This window comes from Conger conger, chromosome 8, assembly GCF_963514075.1.
Source record: "Conger conger chromosome 8, fConCon1.1, whole genome shotgun sequence".
In the NCBI taxonomy this organism is placed as follows: domain Eukaryota; kingdom Metazoa; phylum Chordata; class Actinopteri; order Anguilliformes; family Congridae; genus Conger; species Conger conger.
In genome coordinates, this window is record NC_083767.1 from 35,981,079 (window position 1) to 35,998,629 (window position 17,551).

General features: G+C 42.7%; 1 protein-coding gene across 2 annotated transcripts in view; it reads right to left on the reverse strand.

Annotated features, from left to right (window-relative positions):
* Positions 1-17,551, reverse strand: part of slc2a9l2 (solute carrier family 2 member 9, like 2) — a 158,170-nt gene that overhangs the window by 72,949 nt on the left and 67,670 nt on the right. For both annotated transcript variants that reach the window (XM_061251989.1, XM_061251990.1), the window contains 2 exons: positions 10,431-10,563; positions 3,700-3,887 (listed from right to left, as the gene is read on the reverse strand). In XM_061251989.1, the coding sequence (XP_061107973.1) occupies positions 3,700-3,887; positions 10,431-10,563 (321 nt within the window). The remainder of the gene's footprint in view (positions 1-3,699; positions 3,888-10,430; positions 10,564-17,551) is intronic.

Consider the following 17,551-nt stretch of genomic DNA (forward strand, 5'->3'; position numbering starts at 1 on the left):
GAGCACCTTTGAACACACAACGCATCATGAGTCTAAGTGGATAGGCTACAGCAGAAGTAAAAAAGAAGTATAATAACTACCTAATAAAGTGCATATAGAGTAGAGTGTGAAAAGACAACTATTTTTAGGCCCCAAAAAAATTCCACCTCTTTTTCAATTGGCCATATGACCTTGACCTTGACCTCTGATGTACATAGTTTGAGAAATAAATACCAAGTCAAGGTTGAAGCTGATTGAAGCTTGCTTTTCCCGATCGGACATATAGTTTGTGAGTTATCAGCAAAAACATGGTTTAAAAGATTGCTGCCCTACCAAACGAAAAGTAGGTCAAGGTTAGAAAACCAATAGATGTTGCACAACATAAGTAAATATACATCTCTGATGTACAATCATTAGTTCCATGGCTTTGCGGTTAATGAGATTCCGCCTGTGCCAAATTTTGTTGCACCTCCTTTTAAGTTGGCCAAAAAAATTACATCTTTTCTTGAGAGTGGTTTTGGACAAATAGGTGGATATGGAGTCTGATCACGCATATAATTCCTGCGGGAAATCAATGTAGAAAGAAACCCAACTGGATTTGCCCTATGGGGAAGACTTAATTAATTTCCGTAATCAACCGAATGGAAACTGAATTGACCCAAACCCCTGGTCCTGGGGAGCCGGAAGGTTCCGCTGGTTTTTCTTGATTACACATTCCAGCTCATTCCATGAAGTTTCTTGGGTCTGAATTGGTTCCTGATTTTAAGGAGAACACCGTAAACCGTCAGGACTGGCTGCTCTCCAGGACCACTGCTTAATGACATTTCAGAAGGCACAGCGGGCCACACGGAGTCAGAAACCGGGATAGAGTTGTTCGTAAACGTCATCGCATCCATACGAGCTTTAATCATTAGTTCTACTTAGCGCCCTCAGGGGAGGGGAGGTTTCAATGGGGCGCGTAATGGCGGTCGTGCACCGCTGAATGCGTCGTTTCGTAAGCTCCAGGAGCGATCGTAAGGACCTCGCCGTGTTCTTTACTGCCAGAGCGCGGTAAAAAGCTGCCGGTGGCCACTAATAGGCTAGCAGACATCCTCTGTGCTTAATGGGCTGGAAAGAGCATTGACTTGGGCCGGATAGCATTGGGAGGCTGATCTGTAGCTCGCTGGAAATGTGGGAGGAGAGGGAGACGGCCTAGTTCGGCCAGGTCACCCCAAATTTTAACTGGCTTAAAATACATAATACATAGTATAATATAGATATTATATATCATATCTATGTATGATTGCAGTTTCTATCTACACTGGAAAAGTGATTCATACCAAATGCTTGAGAAGCTTCATTTGCAAAATTATTATTTCCTTGTCAGCCGGTTGGTAAATAAATAGATTTTTGAAAGTTGGGAGCCTTGAATTTACTATCATTATTTTTAATGGAAGTATTCTTCCCTGGCTGTTTTATGAAGGTGGAATATCCAGATCACATAACAAGATGGGGCACTGTCAAAAGCCCTGGGCCTGTCTGCCACATAAAAAAAACATATTTTCATGAATATCTGAGCTACTTAAAATACCAGAATTGCTTCCTGCCACTGTCACAGAACAGGGATTAAAGCCTGTGATGAAGACATTTTTTCTTTTCTCATGGTTGGCAGGCTACCCCTGTCACTAATTTGAATAAATCACCATTTGAAACACTTCTGGTAACAGCCATTTTATTCCTTTTCAAAACATTTGATATTTACATTTACATGTAAAGCTGTATTCCGCCCCTCACCGAAAACATAACAATCCTTTCACCCGAGAGGATCCTCATTTTGAAATTCTCCCTCCCTGTATATACTTGTGTTAACAATACATGGGAATTTCATAGCCTGAAAAATCTCTTAGAAAGCTCTCTCTCTCTCTCTCTCTCTCTCTCTCTCTCTCTCTCTCTCTCTCTCTCTCTCTCTCTCTCTCTCCCTTCCTTTCATTTATTTTCCCCTCCGACTCACTCCAGTCTCCTCCCTTTCTTGTTTGTTCTCCCTCTTCCCCCAGTATTTCTCCCTTCCTCTAGCTCTCTGCATCCCTCCCTGGCATGCCCTCATGATATCTCTCTATATCCCATCTCTTTCATTCTCTCTGTTTCTCACTCTCCATCCCTCTATCCATCTTTCTCCTCCTATTCTCGTCTCTCTGCGTCCCTCCCTCACTATCTCTCTCTCAGAACTCACGGGCTAGTCAGCTTTGAAAAAATGATCTTCGTTTCAGTCTTTAGCAAGCTTCACCATGGCCGTTCCTACCTTTGCTGCGGCTAGACTTGAGCAGCTTTCAGAATGCAATGGAGATAATTAGGGTATCCGCTTTTTTAGACCACAGCATTGGCGATGAATGAAAACACAAGCAAAACACGTCTACCTGAGCATCACAACGCAGAGAATGAAAATGTGCTGGGTTCTGATTTCTGAAAGTATTCAGACTGTGAGCCTCAAATGCAAAAAAGAGAGGGTGAACACCGATTGATTTCAGGAGGTGGGCAGACTATGAAAGGGAAAGATCACTGCACACCCCGATGACGGTACGGTGCGCCGAAACATTTAGAGTCTGACAAATCAATAAATCTTCACACTGAGAAATGAAATGAAGATGCATAATGCAACTCCAGCCATTTCAACCAGTCGCCAACATTCAGTAAATTCATTAGTTAAGGGACAAAAAAATGGCCATTCGGCAAGCATTCTTTTGAACTTCAAACAAGACTTGATTAAAGCTGTTCATGTCTGCCATGTGAAAAGAGGACTTTTCATGTCTAGAAATCGGTAGCAGAAATAGAATGACAAAAGATGTAAAAAATAGATAATGGCCATATTAGAGTGAAAACTATTGACATCTTCAGGTGGCTTCCAGGTTGGCTCTTGCTAAATCTTAAGGGCTGCAGAACAATTGCCCAGTTCAGCTGGCAGTTCACACATTGATCAGGCACAAAATGGCCGCAATGCATCACATGTTTACCTCCTAAGGAGAGTCAACTTCTCTCCATTTAAAAGTGTGTTGCAATCCCTGCAACGAATGAAGGATATGAATTAAATTTAAATTCCTTAGTTTTCTGCATTTTAGATAAACCAGGAGGAGAAGACGGATGCATGTGGGCCTTTGAGACAGTTTTTTGTAGTGCAGTTTGTTCAACAGGTAAAACTGGGGAGACATTGGCTCAGGAGGTCAGAACAGTCGTCAGGCAGTCAGAGGGTTGCCAGTTCACCCGCCCTGGGTGTGTCAAAGTTCAATGTTGCTACTGACGAGCTGGTTGGTTCCTTGCATGGCAGTCAATTGCTGTTGGTGTGTGTGTGTGTGTGTGTGTGAATGGGTGAATGAGAAGCATAAATTGTACAGCGCTTTGGATAAAGGCATTATATAAAGGCAGACCATTTTCCAATTATGATTGTCAGCAGGCCCCTTCTACTCTTACAGAAGATTAGCTCATTAGCTAACTCCACTGATGTGGAAACTGAAAATGTTGATTAACGCGCACTCTCCCTGGTAAATAAATAAACAGCTGTGTGGATCTCATTGCGGCTACACCGGGGCTTGAACCACCAAACCTTCCTGATCCCAGCCGTGTACCTTAGCCACAACGCTACAGGCTATTTTTCTGACTTACGATGCTTTCTGACTTTGCCCAGGGCTACTGACAAGAACGGCTCCCTGCTCCTGTCTTATTTCTGGGTGACCAGGCGCGGGTGCTCACCGCGTTGAGGCCGCAGAGCTGGTAGCAGGCCATGGTGACGATGACGGTGATGACCTGCCAGCGGACGGCCCGGTTGCGGAGCAGCTCGGTGACGGAGACCGCGCGCAGGTTGCTCTGAGCCCGGCTCTCCGCGTGGACCTCCTCCAGCTCCTCGGTCACGTCTTTTTTCCCCAGGAAGGCCTGGAAAGCTGAGGACACACATCGGGTCACACAGATGCGTCTCGCTCAAAGTATAAAATATTCATTTATTATGGTTTACAAAAATTATACAAGTTTTCGCCCACTGTAATTTTTTTGCAGCGGCACACATTATGTCACACACAACTTAAAACAAATGAAATACAAATTCCTATAGAACGTAATGGAAAATTCTAAAACAACATCAAATAAGACAGAAATAGAAAGGGTTCAAGGCAGTTTTACCCTTAATTAAGTTCCCCGCCGCCAACTCCCTGCTGTTTTTGTCTGGGAAGCTACAAGTGACACCCACAGCATTAACTCAAACCAACATATCGCTAAACGTAATTACAGCAACATTTGCATCTGTGTACAGAATTACGGCTTTCTCCTGCAGACTGTTTAAGTTATTAAAGTTGCTTTAATCTGGTAACCCACTGTGTCTGTCGGGGGGAAGTGACAACGTGGGATATTGGTGGCTGCCAGTGGAGGCTCGGTAATGAAGCTTAGGGGGGGTATATAAAATGCTGACATACTCTGTGAATTACCCCCGTTGTGTTCCTGCAAGTTCCAATTGCTGCATGCTGTTAGTGTAGATACAGCTAATATGGCTAGCACTGCTACCTTCTGCACAGACCTTTATCAAGTGTGTAGAATTTGCACCAGGGTGAAATTACCCACAGGTGTTATCTGAATGAGCCAGAGGAAAGGAGGGAGGGAGAAAGAAAAGGAAAAAGAGAGAGGAAGGGAGAGTGAGAGGGGGTAGGAAAATTAAAATGAAGGGATGAGGAGAGACAGTGAGGGAGTGAGAGGGAAGGATGTAGAGAGAGGGAGAGGAAGGGAGAGACAAACGGAGACGGGCACATGGAGAAGAGAGGGAGAGCGGTAGAAAGAGGGAAAGTAAAAGAGATGGGAGAGAGGAGCTAGTGGGGGGGGACAAATGGAGGGAGGAGAAAGGACAAGAGGGACAGAGAGCAAAAGGGACCGAAGGGGAGAGAGAGAGCAACAGAGAGAAAGAGAGAGAGGTAGCTATAATGATGTTGAGATAAAGAAGACAACGGTGAAGGTGTGGAGGGGGTTAGTCTGCAGATATGACAAACCAAAAGGGAAGCACACTAATGACCTGGAGCTGTATGACAGGGGGTATGTTGGGGGGGGGGGGGGTCAAAGGAGCACTCCAGACTACAGAGATAGAGGCATATTCCCCTAGGCTTGTCACTTTCTCTCCAAACCCTACCACTGACATCCCAGGATAAGAACCAGGCTAAGGCCCCTGCGTACTAGGCTAATTCCCAAACTAGGATTATAAACACTGTCATGCACAATGTAACATGTTTTGTCACAAAGGAAATTCCCAAACTTGGATTTTAAACACATGCACAATGTAACATGTCGTTAACAGGTCGTTTTGTAATGAAGGCATTACATTACATTATATTATTGTAATTTGGCAGACGCTCTTATCCAGAGCAACATACAACAAAATTCTAAGTGCATACCCATCACCAGGAACAAGTGCGCTGACAGACCCTTGAGGGAAGTATAATTGCAAGTGCTAAGAGAACAACAAAAATAAGGAGCAGGGCCGATTTGATTAATCTGACAATGGATTATATTTAAATTTTAAATATTTGTTTTTATACAGCATAATGCAATATAATTATATACGCTTATGTAGGAACAATAAGCAGCTTACATAGCCAAACAAAACTAGAAAAAAATAATTATTATTACACAAGTAGCGACACACCAAGGCAATTCCAAGGATTTTAATCACACCCACAATGTAACATGTTTTGCTGTGACAGAATTTCCCAAAATATGTTTTTAATCACATGCACAATGTAACATGTTTTGTCATGAAGGCAACTCCCAAACTAGGATTTTAAACACATGCATAATGTAACATGTTGTTAACAGGTCGTGATGGTGGCAAATGGCTCTCTGTTGTCAAAGATAACGTGTAGCAGATGAGCACCAGAAGAGGATGCACACAGCCTAAGATTTGACACACGTTACGGGCCGGACCAATGATTGGTCATGTTATTTGCTTTGCGCCAATCACTGGTTGTGTTATTACTTTTGCATGCGCTAATAGGTTTTGTGCGCACCGAATGTCAGCAAATGAGGCCCTATGTGTTCTCTTTGAGACTGAAATGGGAAAACCCCGATTACAATGGCAGAGGCAGAGGATGTCACAGAGCATGAATAGGAATGATCTGTGGGATTTAGGATGGGCCTCAGCAGCCCTGTTTTCCTTTATTACTGACAGTCTGGTGAGACCCTGCTCAGGAATCCCACACACTCTCAGGCTGCTGCAGTGCGGTACTGGAGCTGTCGGTCGAGCCCGGGTAGAAGTAAGCGCTCCGACTCCCAACAGCAGTACTTTTGTTAGCCTGTCACTCGGATGTTAAGCTCCAAAGGAGCAACGCTTAAATAACAGCAGTTCTTCCCCAAAATATGCCGTGCTGCAAAATCCAGCTACAGACCAGCTTGATAATTGAGCTGGTCAAGATGGTCATAAGCCTGTCTAGCTAGGTGTTAGTTGGCCAACCAGCACAACCAAGCTGGTCATAAAGCTGGTCGAGGTTTGATATCCTGCCTGAGCTGGTAGCTGGTCAACCTGCTACCAGCTGTTTTAAAAAATAGTTTGAGTCGGCCTGAACTGGCCAACCAGCTAAACCGTGTCGAGCTGGGAGCTAGCCTGAACCGGTCAGCTTGCTACCAGCTGTTTCAAAACCTAGCTTGAGGTGTTTTTTTTTTCAGCAGGGCGTGCCGCAGATTCAAAAGTAAAGTATCCGCAAACTATCTTCCCCGCACGTGTGGCGCTTTTGTTCCGTGTCGTTAGTCAGGCAGCTAACGGCGGCGGAGTTCCCCGGAGGTCCCGGAACACGCTCCTCGTTCGGCGGGGGGAGAAACTGAGCCGTGGCACGTGGTGCAGAGCGCACCTGGCGCTCCCCGCTCGCCGCGGGATCGACGGCGAACTGCAGCCTCCCCGCGGCTCTGATAATTAAACTCACAGCCTCTCCGGAGCTTCTTGTTGCGCGGAAAAACAGGCCCAGGCAATTTACCAGGCCCGGGTGCGGTGAACCGCGACTAACAGCCAATGGGCACGTTCTGTGCTCGGAACACACACACAAAAAAACAAAGAAAAACAAAGAAAATAAACAACATTAAAATAAGCAGCTTGTGCGCGGATTTGATTCATAACTTGAATACTGGGGGGGGGGAGGGGGTATGGGGGAAGTTTGGCACAGGGTCAATAGGGGAAGAAGCGTTCAAGCCAGCAGGGCGTGTCATATGCAAGAATTACAGATACTGGCCATGCAAGAACAGCTCTTCGGTGTAATGGAGACCAAAGTCTAGGTGGCATTGGGGTTACTTGTAGCTACCTACATAACATTTCAAAACTTTGGTGATGAACCCTCTTGTTTAGACAGGAAATATTATTTCTGGAATGGATCAAAACTATGTTGTTATTAGGCATATGGCAATTCATTGTTACTCTACGAAGCTACAAAGCTTAACACCAGGTAGCTGTATGTAGCCATTATGCTACGGCTTGAGGAGCTGGCTTACAGTAATTTTTGATTTGGGTTATTTTGCATGTGGCTGTTACAGCCCACAATGGAGCAGCTTTTGACATTACTACGACGTTTGTAAGAGAAAATGACAAAAAATACATAATCTTGAAAAGGAATGCACCAAAGGAGCTGGCTAACAGTAGATAGATTTACCTGTAAGTACAGCTTAAAGTACAGCAAGTCCATGTTTCCACAAACAATTTTATAAAGAAGGAAATAAATGGTGGATTGAGATGCACTTTGAAAGGATGAAAATGTGAATACAGGAAAGGAACGTAAAAGACTGACTCTCTGTTGTAGAAATGAGACAGGAAAAGACAGGTGGGGGCTGGTGCCTGCAGGTCTTAGTGTACAGGTGTGTAAGCGAACTCCAGGACAGAACAGTGGGTGTGGAGGAAACAGCCGCAAGCCAGAGGGGCTGCAGAGAACCTCTGCAACATCTGATCAAACACCGAAACAAAAACAAAACAAAACATAAAAGAAAAACAGCAGCAGTCTTTTTAACAGTCCTCGCCATGGTGCATCTCTCTCTCTCTCTCTCAACCCCATTCTGTCAGAACCTTCCCTTTCGGAGGCCCGGAAACATCTACACAATTTCATCCCCCGACAACCTACACCCCCCAACTCCACTTTGCTTCAGAGGAAACATGGACGCAGGACGTTCTTGCGCAGAAGCCCTGGATTCTGACCGTGTCCAGGGATAGTTGTCCGAGAATTATGATGCTGTTCACACTTCCGAAGGCACGAAGGCCAGAGTATGAATCATAGCGACCGAACGATGACTTCCTTATCATCGCTCCGTCCTCATTAATTTCCTCAGTGACTCAGAGCATTTCAAATCAAACATGGTACTGCTGTTCTATGCTTGGTATAACTCAGAAAACTGTATAACTCGAAAAAATGTATGACAAAATGAATAGATACTATCATCTATATACAAATAACACAACCATAAACTGCAGCTCAAATAATCCTAATGGAAAAGTATGATTTAGTGAACAGCTGATACAGTATATTCCACATTACGGAAAGGAAAGCCTCATAATGCTTCTGTGGACTTCCAATGTATATTTAAGAGTACATACAGTGCATCCGGAAAGTATTCACAGCTCTTCACTTTTTCCACATTTTGTTATGTTACAGCCTTATTCCAAAATTGATTAAATTCATTTTTTCCCTCCAAATTCTACACACAATACCCCATAATGACAATGTGAAAAAAGGTTTTTTGAGATTTTTGCAAATTTATTAAAAATAAAAAACTAAGAAATCACATGTACATAAGTATTCACAGCCTTTGCCATGAAGCTCAAAATTGAGCTCAGGTGCATCCTGTTTCCACTGATCAACCTTGAGATGTTTCTACAGCTTAATTGGAGTCCACCTGTGGTAAATTCAGTTGATTGGACATGAAGGCACACACCTGTCTATATAAGGTCCCACAGTTGACCGTGCATGTCGGAGCACAAACCAAGCATGAAGTCAAAGGAATTGTCTGTAGACCTCCGAGACAGGATTGTCTCGAGGCACAAATCTGGGGAAGGGTACAGAAAAAGTTCTGCTGCTTTGAAGGTCCCAATGAGCACAGTGGCCTCCATCATCCGTAAATGGATGAAGTTCGGAACCACCAGGACTCTTCCTAGAGCTGGCCGCCTGTCTAAACTGAGCAATTGGGGGAGAAAGGCCTTTGTCAGGGAGGTGACCAAGAACCCGATGGTCACTCTGTCAGAGCTCCAGCGTTCCTCTGTGGAGAGAGGAGAACCTTCCAGAAGGACAACCATCTCTGCAGCAATCCACCAATCAGGCCTCTATGGTAGATTGGCCAGACGGAAGCCACTCCTTAGTAAAAGGCACATGGCAGCCCGCCTGGAGTTTGTCAAAAGGCACCTGAAGGACTCTCAGACCATGAGAAACAAAATTCTCTGGTCTGATGAGACAAAGATTGAACTCTTTGGTGTGAATGCCAGGTGTCATGTTTGGAGGAAACCAGGCACCGCTCATCACCTGGCCAATACCATCCCTACAGTGAAGCATGGTGGTGGCAGCATCATGCTGTGGGGATGTTTTTCAGCGGCAGGAACTGGGAGACTAGTCAGAATTGAGGGAAAGATGAATGCAGCAATGTACAGAGACATCCTGGATGAAAACCTGCTCCAGAGCGCTCTTGACCTCAGACTGGGGCGACGGTTCATCTTTCAGCAGGACAACGACCCTAAGCACACAGCCAGGATATCAAAGGAGTGGCTTCAGGACAACTCTGTGAATGTCCTTGAGTGGCCCAGGCAGAGCCCAGACTTGAATCCGATTGCACCAACGCTCCCCATCCAACCTGATGGAGCTTGAGAGGTGCTGCAAAGAGGAATGGGTGAAACTGCCCAAAGATAGGTGTGCCAAGCTTCTGGCATCATATTCAAAAAGACTTGAGGCTGTAATTGCTGCCAAAGGTGCATCAACAAAGTATTGAGCAAAGGCTGTGAATACTTATGTACATGTGATTTCTTGTTTTGTTTTTTTTTTTATAAATTTGCAAAAAAAAAAAAAAAACCTTTTTTTGAGGAAAATAATTTATTCCATTTTGGAATAAGGCTGTAACATAACAAAATGTGGGAAAAGCGCTGTGAATACTTTCCGGATGCACTGTAGTACATGTACATAGCAATGAAAAACACTTAAAAAATAACAACAATTTTCATTATAATTATTGACAGCGAATGGGTAAGTAAAATTTTTATTGAGTGCTAATTTGCGATTTCCTGAATTAGAAAGAATAATGTTTTCTCCGGGTTTCAAATTAAGGCTCCTTTTCCTTTTCCTATCACTGTGTTATATAACTCCATATAAAATGGAAATAGGTCTCTACTGTACTGTAAGGATGAATGTTTGAAACATTAAAACATAAAAAGGCATTCCTTGGCATCTGCATGTGTGTGTATGTGTGTGTGTATGTTTGTGTGCGTGATGTGTGGGTACCTTTCTCTGCCCGGGCCTCATCCCGTCTCTCCATGAGTAGGAATCGAGGGCTCTCCGGCAGGAAAGGCAGAACACACAGCTGGAGCACCGCTGGGAGCGCCAGGAAGCCCAGCAGGAAGTTCCACCTGGATTCCTGTGAACACCAGAGAGAGAGTGCACCTGTCAATCACAGAGCAGAGACAGTAGGTGTGGCCTCCTTAGTTAAGTGTCCAATCGTTGGGCGTGGACTGGAGACGATAATTCCCCCCAAAACATAAGTTTCCTGTTAAGAAAAACAATCGTTCTGTTCTCTGCCTTTTGTGTTTAAGTCTGCTTTGACTCTTTTTCTGGAATTAGACCATTCTGGAAGTCTTTCTGGGAATCTTTTTGTCTTTGTTTCTCCTTCTTGGAGAGAGATAAGAAGCAATAACTTATAGAAAAGGTCCTGGCAAGGATAGACAGAAGGACAAACTGGCAGATGGAAAGGTGGGCCGCGGACCTTGCCAAAACTCCCGCACTGTGACAGTTAGGTAAGTTATTAAAACTAATTGAATCACACTGATAGGAGGAGTGGGAGCATCATGTTGTCGGGTTGCTTTGCTGCAGGAGGGTCTGGTGCACGTCATGAAATAGATGGCATCATGAGGAAGGAAAATTATGTGGCTATATTGAAGCAAAATCTCAAGACATCAGCCAGGAAGTTAAAGCTTGGACGCAAATGGCTATTCCAAAAGGGCAATGACCCAAAGCATGCTTCCAAAGTTGTGGCAAATGGCTTACGGACAACAAAGTCAAGGTATTGGAGTGGCCATCACAAAGTCCTGACCTCAATCCAATCAAGAATTTGTGGGAAGAACTGAAAAAGTGTGTGCGAGCAAAGAGGCCTACAACCCTGACTCAGTTACACCAGTTCTGTCAGGAGGCACGGCACTTCTTGTGAGAAGCTTGTGGAAGGCTACCCGAAACATTTGACCCAAGTGAAACAATTTAAATGCAATGCTATCAAATACAAGAGTGTATGTAAACTTCTGACTCACTGGGAATATGATGAAGGAAATAAAAGGTGGAATAAATCATTCTACATTACATTACATTATTGGCATTTGGCAGACGCTCTTATCCAGAGCGACGTACAACAAAGTGCATACCTATAACCAGGGGTAAGTGCGCTGAAAGACCCTAGAGGGAAGTACAATTTCAATTGCTACCCCTACAACAAAGATAAGGACCAGGGCCAATTTTTTATTTTATTTTATTTTTTTATCAACAAATAAACAAACAAACAACAAAGCAAAAGTGACCAAACTTAACTATCCAAATACTGCTTACTCTCGACTATATACTCTGACATTTCACATTCTTAGAACAAAGTGATGATCCTAACTGACCTAAGACAGGAGATGTTTACCAAATGTCAGGAACTGTGAAAAACTGAGTTTAAATTGATTTGGCTAAGGTGTATGTAAACTTCCAACTTCAACTGTAGCCTGCGGGCTCCGGGAAAGTTGAGGCCAGACCCTGTACCATCAGTCTATATCCGACAGCACACCTTTCAAAATAAAGACAGGATCATCACCGCACTGGAGTAGTCCAACAGTGGCCCACACCAATACAGAGAGGCTTTCAACAGCAGTGATTCACCAGGGTAATGGAAACCATGAACAGAAAAGGACAGTCCCCAGACGCCCTGCCCCATGCACTCTAGAACTGTTCATCCCCAGAACCCTGTCACAGACACTGCAGAATCATTCTGCAGAGTAGCAGACAGTGCAGATTCATTATATAGAATCACATACACTGTGAAATCATTATGCTGAACCATCGACAATCCAGAATCATTCTGTAGAAATCAGACACTACAGAATCATTCTGTAGAATCACATACCCTGTATAATCATTCTGTAGAATCAGAAACTGCAGCATCAGTCTAGAGACTCTAGAGAGATTCTGTAGAATCACAAACACTACAGAGACACTCCAGTCATTCTGTAGAATTACAGACAATACTGACTCGTTCTGTAGAATGACAGACACTGTATAATCCGTTCTGTATAATCACAGACACTGCAGAATCATTCTGTAGAATCACACACTACAGCAGTGCTACTCAACTCCACATCCTGCGGGCTGCAGTGTATGCAGGTAAACAATTACAAATCCAATTTTTGTATGATTAAATCGATGTCTACGCCCAATGTGATTAGTCGGTGGAAAGAAACTTTCATTTTTATATATTTCTTTACAATTTGGTACTTTTATTTCGTTTGTGTGTAAGGGAATGTAAAACTCCTACAATGCAATTGATAGTTAGTCAGGGTAAACTGTGGTTTAATCAAACAGCCTAATTAAAACACCTGCCTCATCCCCCCCCCCCCCCAACAGTGCCCACAGAGAGCTAGCTCATGTACAGTGAGAAACTGAATGCCTTTGCCTATGCCTTTAACATAGTACCTGTTCTTTTCTATCTGGATTTGACCTAGTAGCTGCATGATACTTTTACCTGTCTCTGAGCAACACTGGTATTCCTGCCTTACAGGCATCGCTTTAACGCGAGGAATACAAGAGGCATGTTTAAGGAAACCACCGTCTCGTTCAAGAGCTCTCTTCCAGTTAGTGTATCCATGTGTCGTGAATATATCTTCTTGTTCAGAATTGGAAACATCAAATTTGCGACAGGCAAAGCAAAAGCAGGCATTATGTAATAATATTCTAGCCATGGTCGAGACTGGTACCGGCCTGCACTAAAGATTCTCACAGTTCGTCCAAGTAGGCGTTTGGGATAACTACTTGAAATTGTCTGGGATGGGCTATCCACACACCCCTGCACTGCACAATCTTTCTGTAGAATCACAGTCAATGACAAGACCTTTGTTTTGCAACAACAAAAGCATCTTACTTTGCTTGTATCAATGCCACTATCTGGTAACATATGGCATAATTTCATTTAGTTTCAAATGACAACATGTGTGTGTATATTTTTCCTTTTTTTGCCACTGTTTTTATTTGCTTTGCTTGCAAATAATTTACCTGACACTGAGACAGAATGACTACTTAAACTGAGTACTGCGGTAAATTGGCTACTAAATCATTTATGCAGCGGCTGCTCTTCAGGAAAATAAACAGAGGCAAAATGGCTCACTGTGGTGTTAAAAAGTGCATCAGTTGGACTCATCAGAACCAGGACACAATGAGACCTCAAGATTTCCCTTTAGATATATAATTGTTTTATTACATAATTTTATGGATTGGATTTTATGACAATGCAGTACCACTGCCTAACTTGTAGAATGGCTTTATTACCAGTACAGTTTTTTTTACCTACATTTATATTGTTGTGTGTACAGAAGTTCTAACACTCTTGCAGTGGAAAGTTTTCACTAACCTTGGTCCAGCACCTATTGTTGTAAATTCAGGTGTGTTTGTTGATATATGATAATCACCACTTATGGTCAATACAGCCTCTAATTATAGGTTTGGACAAATTACCTACCGAATAGGAGGGCTAACATTAAAGTGAGCTTGTTTTTCTTTTTTTGTTTACTTCAGCTAGCACTTCACTGAGTAATGGGCTTGAATTAAATCTGAATTAACCCTTTAAGGAGTGACATCACTGTACTATGTGATTGAAACAATGTCACACGTACATTTTATGCACAGCGCATTGTCAGAATTCATCTCTTACCCAGGATTAAACAGCACGTTTTGAGAAGGTCATGGTTCTCTCTGCGAGGCCTAATGGTTGTATGTACAGCAGGAGGCCCCAAAGCCTTTCCTGATTTGTCTTAATTGTGTTTGTGATGCACATGCTGAATATTAGTGTGACATCTGAGCAAATTGCACCCCAATTTAACCACAAATCCCAGTCTAAACTTGTATGTTTGCAGCACAGAAAGCAGAACATAAGATGCATGTTTGGACGTGGAAGAATGCCAACTGAATGTAGAACCGCAAATCCTAAAAATGTTTCTTCAAAACTATGTGCTTCTCCTGAGTCTAGGCACACAATCACTTCCAGGGTGCACAGCAAATAAAAGACTTTCAACTTCCTTCAGGTGATTATCGCCCAAGGCTTTTGTGTCTAAAAGTATATTTAATGAAATTAGTAGTTGTAGAAGCTAAATATCACAATTTCTTAAAACCGACCAAATCCAGTCAAAATTGACCTTTTCACCTGTGTTGCCTCCTTTTAACAGGTTTGTGTCTGTATTTTTAAAATAAATATGAATGTAACCTGAAGAAATTCAATTCCTTGAAAGAAATCTGGCCAAAAAGGGCTGTCAACTGGAAACTCAAGTTACTGTATTACCTCACACAACCACAGCACACAGAAAGCGAACCTCTTTCTCAACAATTCCTTCTCAACTAAGATGAAAAAATATCTGTCACAGCTTTTTCTCACGGTGAAGTTAGACATGCCAGTTAAAAAGGAATCCTATAAAGATACAGTCAAATAAATCCATGAGTAATTGGAGGAGATAACTACTTCAAACAAAAGGAAGTACAGCAGAATAAGACACCTGCGCACGGAACCTTGTCCGATGCATTCAAATTGCACTTCACAGATTTATGTCAGCAATAATTGCCAAATTATTGCTGACATATCCTGTAGAGTAAAAGTCAGATAGACCCCATCCTCCACTTTTATGGAGAAAGCTGGAGAGGTACCCACCAGAAACCACAATCACATTAATCTGCAAAATGACGGCAAATATAACTCCAGTACTTACAGTATAACCTATTAGAAAAACCTGAATGCTTTCAAATGTAACAAATAACCCATTTCTGAACTGAAGGTTTTCAATTCTGGAAAGAAACATACTGTCGCTGCTGTGTGCCCTTTTTCCATTTTGTGTTCTCTATTTTTTTTTACTCCCTGCTCCCTAGTCTTAGCGTTTGCTGTATTCTACCTTGTTTCTGTGCGTTATGTTCCAGTTCTCTGTCCATAGTCCTGTCATTCATTCATTAATTATTTTCACCTGTGCCTCGTTCCATTTCATTCACTCCTGTTTGTCGCTTAGTTATTGGTCTGTGTATTTAAACCTGCCTGCTTGTTTTGTTTGTCACTAATTCATCAGCTTTAGTACTTTATTATGTTTGTACTCTGTTCTGTTATAGCCTCTGCTTTCCCGTCCTGTTTACCTGTTTCCTGTTCTGTTTGTTTTTTGGATGTCCTATTAACAACCTCTGCCTGGCTAATTTGGATTCTGCTTCTGGGATTGTTTCTGTACCCCTGCCCTGTTTTTGGACCGACAACCCGTTTTGGACTTTTGCCTGCCATACGATTACGCACCTGATATTCCCTGTGATACCTGTTTGCTGGATTTCAACCACTGCCTGCCTTGATCAGCCTGCCTTCAATACAGCTTGCTGTTTTTTAATTTGTCATTGAGTCTGCGCTCTGTGATTCTGTCCACAATTCCCAGACACTGTGGACTAATTTAAGCTTGCGGAAAAAGTTTCATTGCCAAATCATATGAGAGTTATTTCAACTTCTGGATGACTCATTCAGTTACAAGGCACTGTTCTCGGGCATAGATGAGCCCCACAGTCTGGTATTAAATCCAGACCAACCATGACAGTACCTACTGGGGTATGCAATTACCCCTTTCTGATTCTTTAATTTAAAACATGCCAGTAACCACACGGTTACTTAGGTTTATCAGCTCTCTGATAAAAGAAAAACTTTAAAAACTGTTCAACAATGCATCAGTGAGACTGAGGTGGTGCCATCGGAGGAGTGAGTCAGAGTCTCACAATTTGGGTGCCAGTCAACCCAGGCCTGCAATAGTGGGGGCGTGATGCAGATCAAGATTAATCTGCCTGGAGGTGGGGGGGGGGGGGGGGGGAATCACAAAAGTCGTGGCCAGAATGACTTTCTGCAAGATATATCTGCTGTGTCCCACCCCACAAGTATACACTCACTCTACAAGAGCAAGGGTTAGGAATCTGTTTACTTGCTTCAATAATTTACCGTGTTTTAATTCAGGCTATTACGGTACATTTCTGGTTTTCTTTTTTTTGTTTGCTTGTAGAATAGAGGAATTTCTTTTTAGTTCTTGGTTAGCATTTTGACCTTGCACCAACATCATAAGGAGAATGTCTGGGCATCAGTACTGGAGTGTAATTGAATTATGCAACCAGACGATGATTCAAAACATAAAAGCAAGACCACATCTGAAAAGAAACTTAAACTGACTTAAACTTGACTTAGTCAAGGTCCAGACGTGAACCCAATAGAGTGGCAGGACCTGAAACGAGCAGAACCAAAAACCAACCCATTTGTCTAAATTAAAGGAGTTGTGCAAAGAAGAGTGGGCAAAAATAGTTCCACAGTGAAGAGAAAGACTGATATGAAATTCGAAGAATTGTAAGTTTAATTACTTTTCATGTGGGTGATATGGATGTTTCATAACATTGTTTTGTCTAAGATCTGAAACCATTCTGTGTGACAAATGTGCAATAATAGAGGAAATCAGGAAAAATACATGTTCATGGCACTGCATATGAATATTTCAAGCTAAGCCGATGTGTAAAAGTATACATGACCGGTGGCAATGCGTAGGTGTGGTAATGCTAATTCTAAAGCTAGTCCTCATTCTCTGAGGAAAAGCTATGGGTAAATGCAGATATCAGAGAGGTGAGTCTTTAGACCCAGATCCATTTCAGAGCACAGTCACCATCGGCCCTGAACTAGAAAGGTACGGTTAATCCTTTCGCTCATCAATCTTGTGATTTTTTTCCTTCTTCTATTTTTTTGGTTGCAGCCGCTGAATAACAAATTGGAGACATTTCAAGATGTAAAGAGCAAGTGATACAGCCTAATTAGCAGATATCTGATGCTTGTCTCTGTGTGTGTGTGTGTGTGAGAGAGAGAGAGAGAGAGAGAGAGAGAGAGAGAGAGAGAGAGAGAGAGAGAGAGAGAGAAAAGGTTGTGAGAATCATTAAACTGATTAACAGTTTGTTCACCTGCAGGTCTGTTAAGGTCATGCATACATAGATAGTCATCGAATGCAGTGCATCTCCAAAAATAAGTTTTAATATTTTTACACAAAGATAAAATCCTCTGTCCCATGGTTGCCAGTGGAAATGTTTTATTTGCGGAAAAAACAAATCAATAGCCAGGATGATCTTCATCTTTTTCT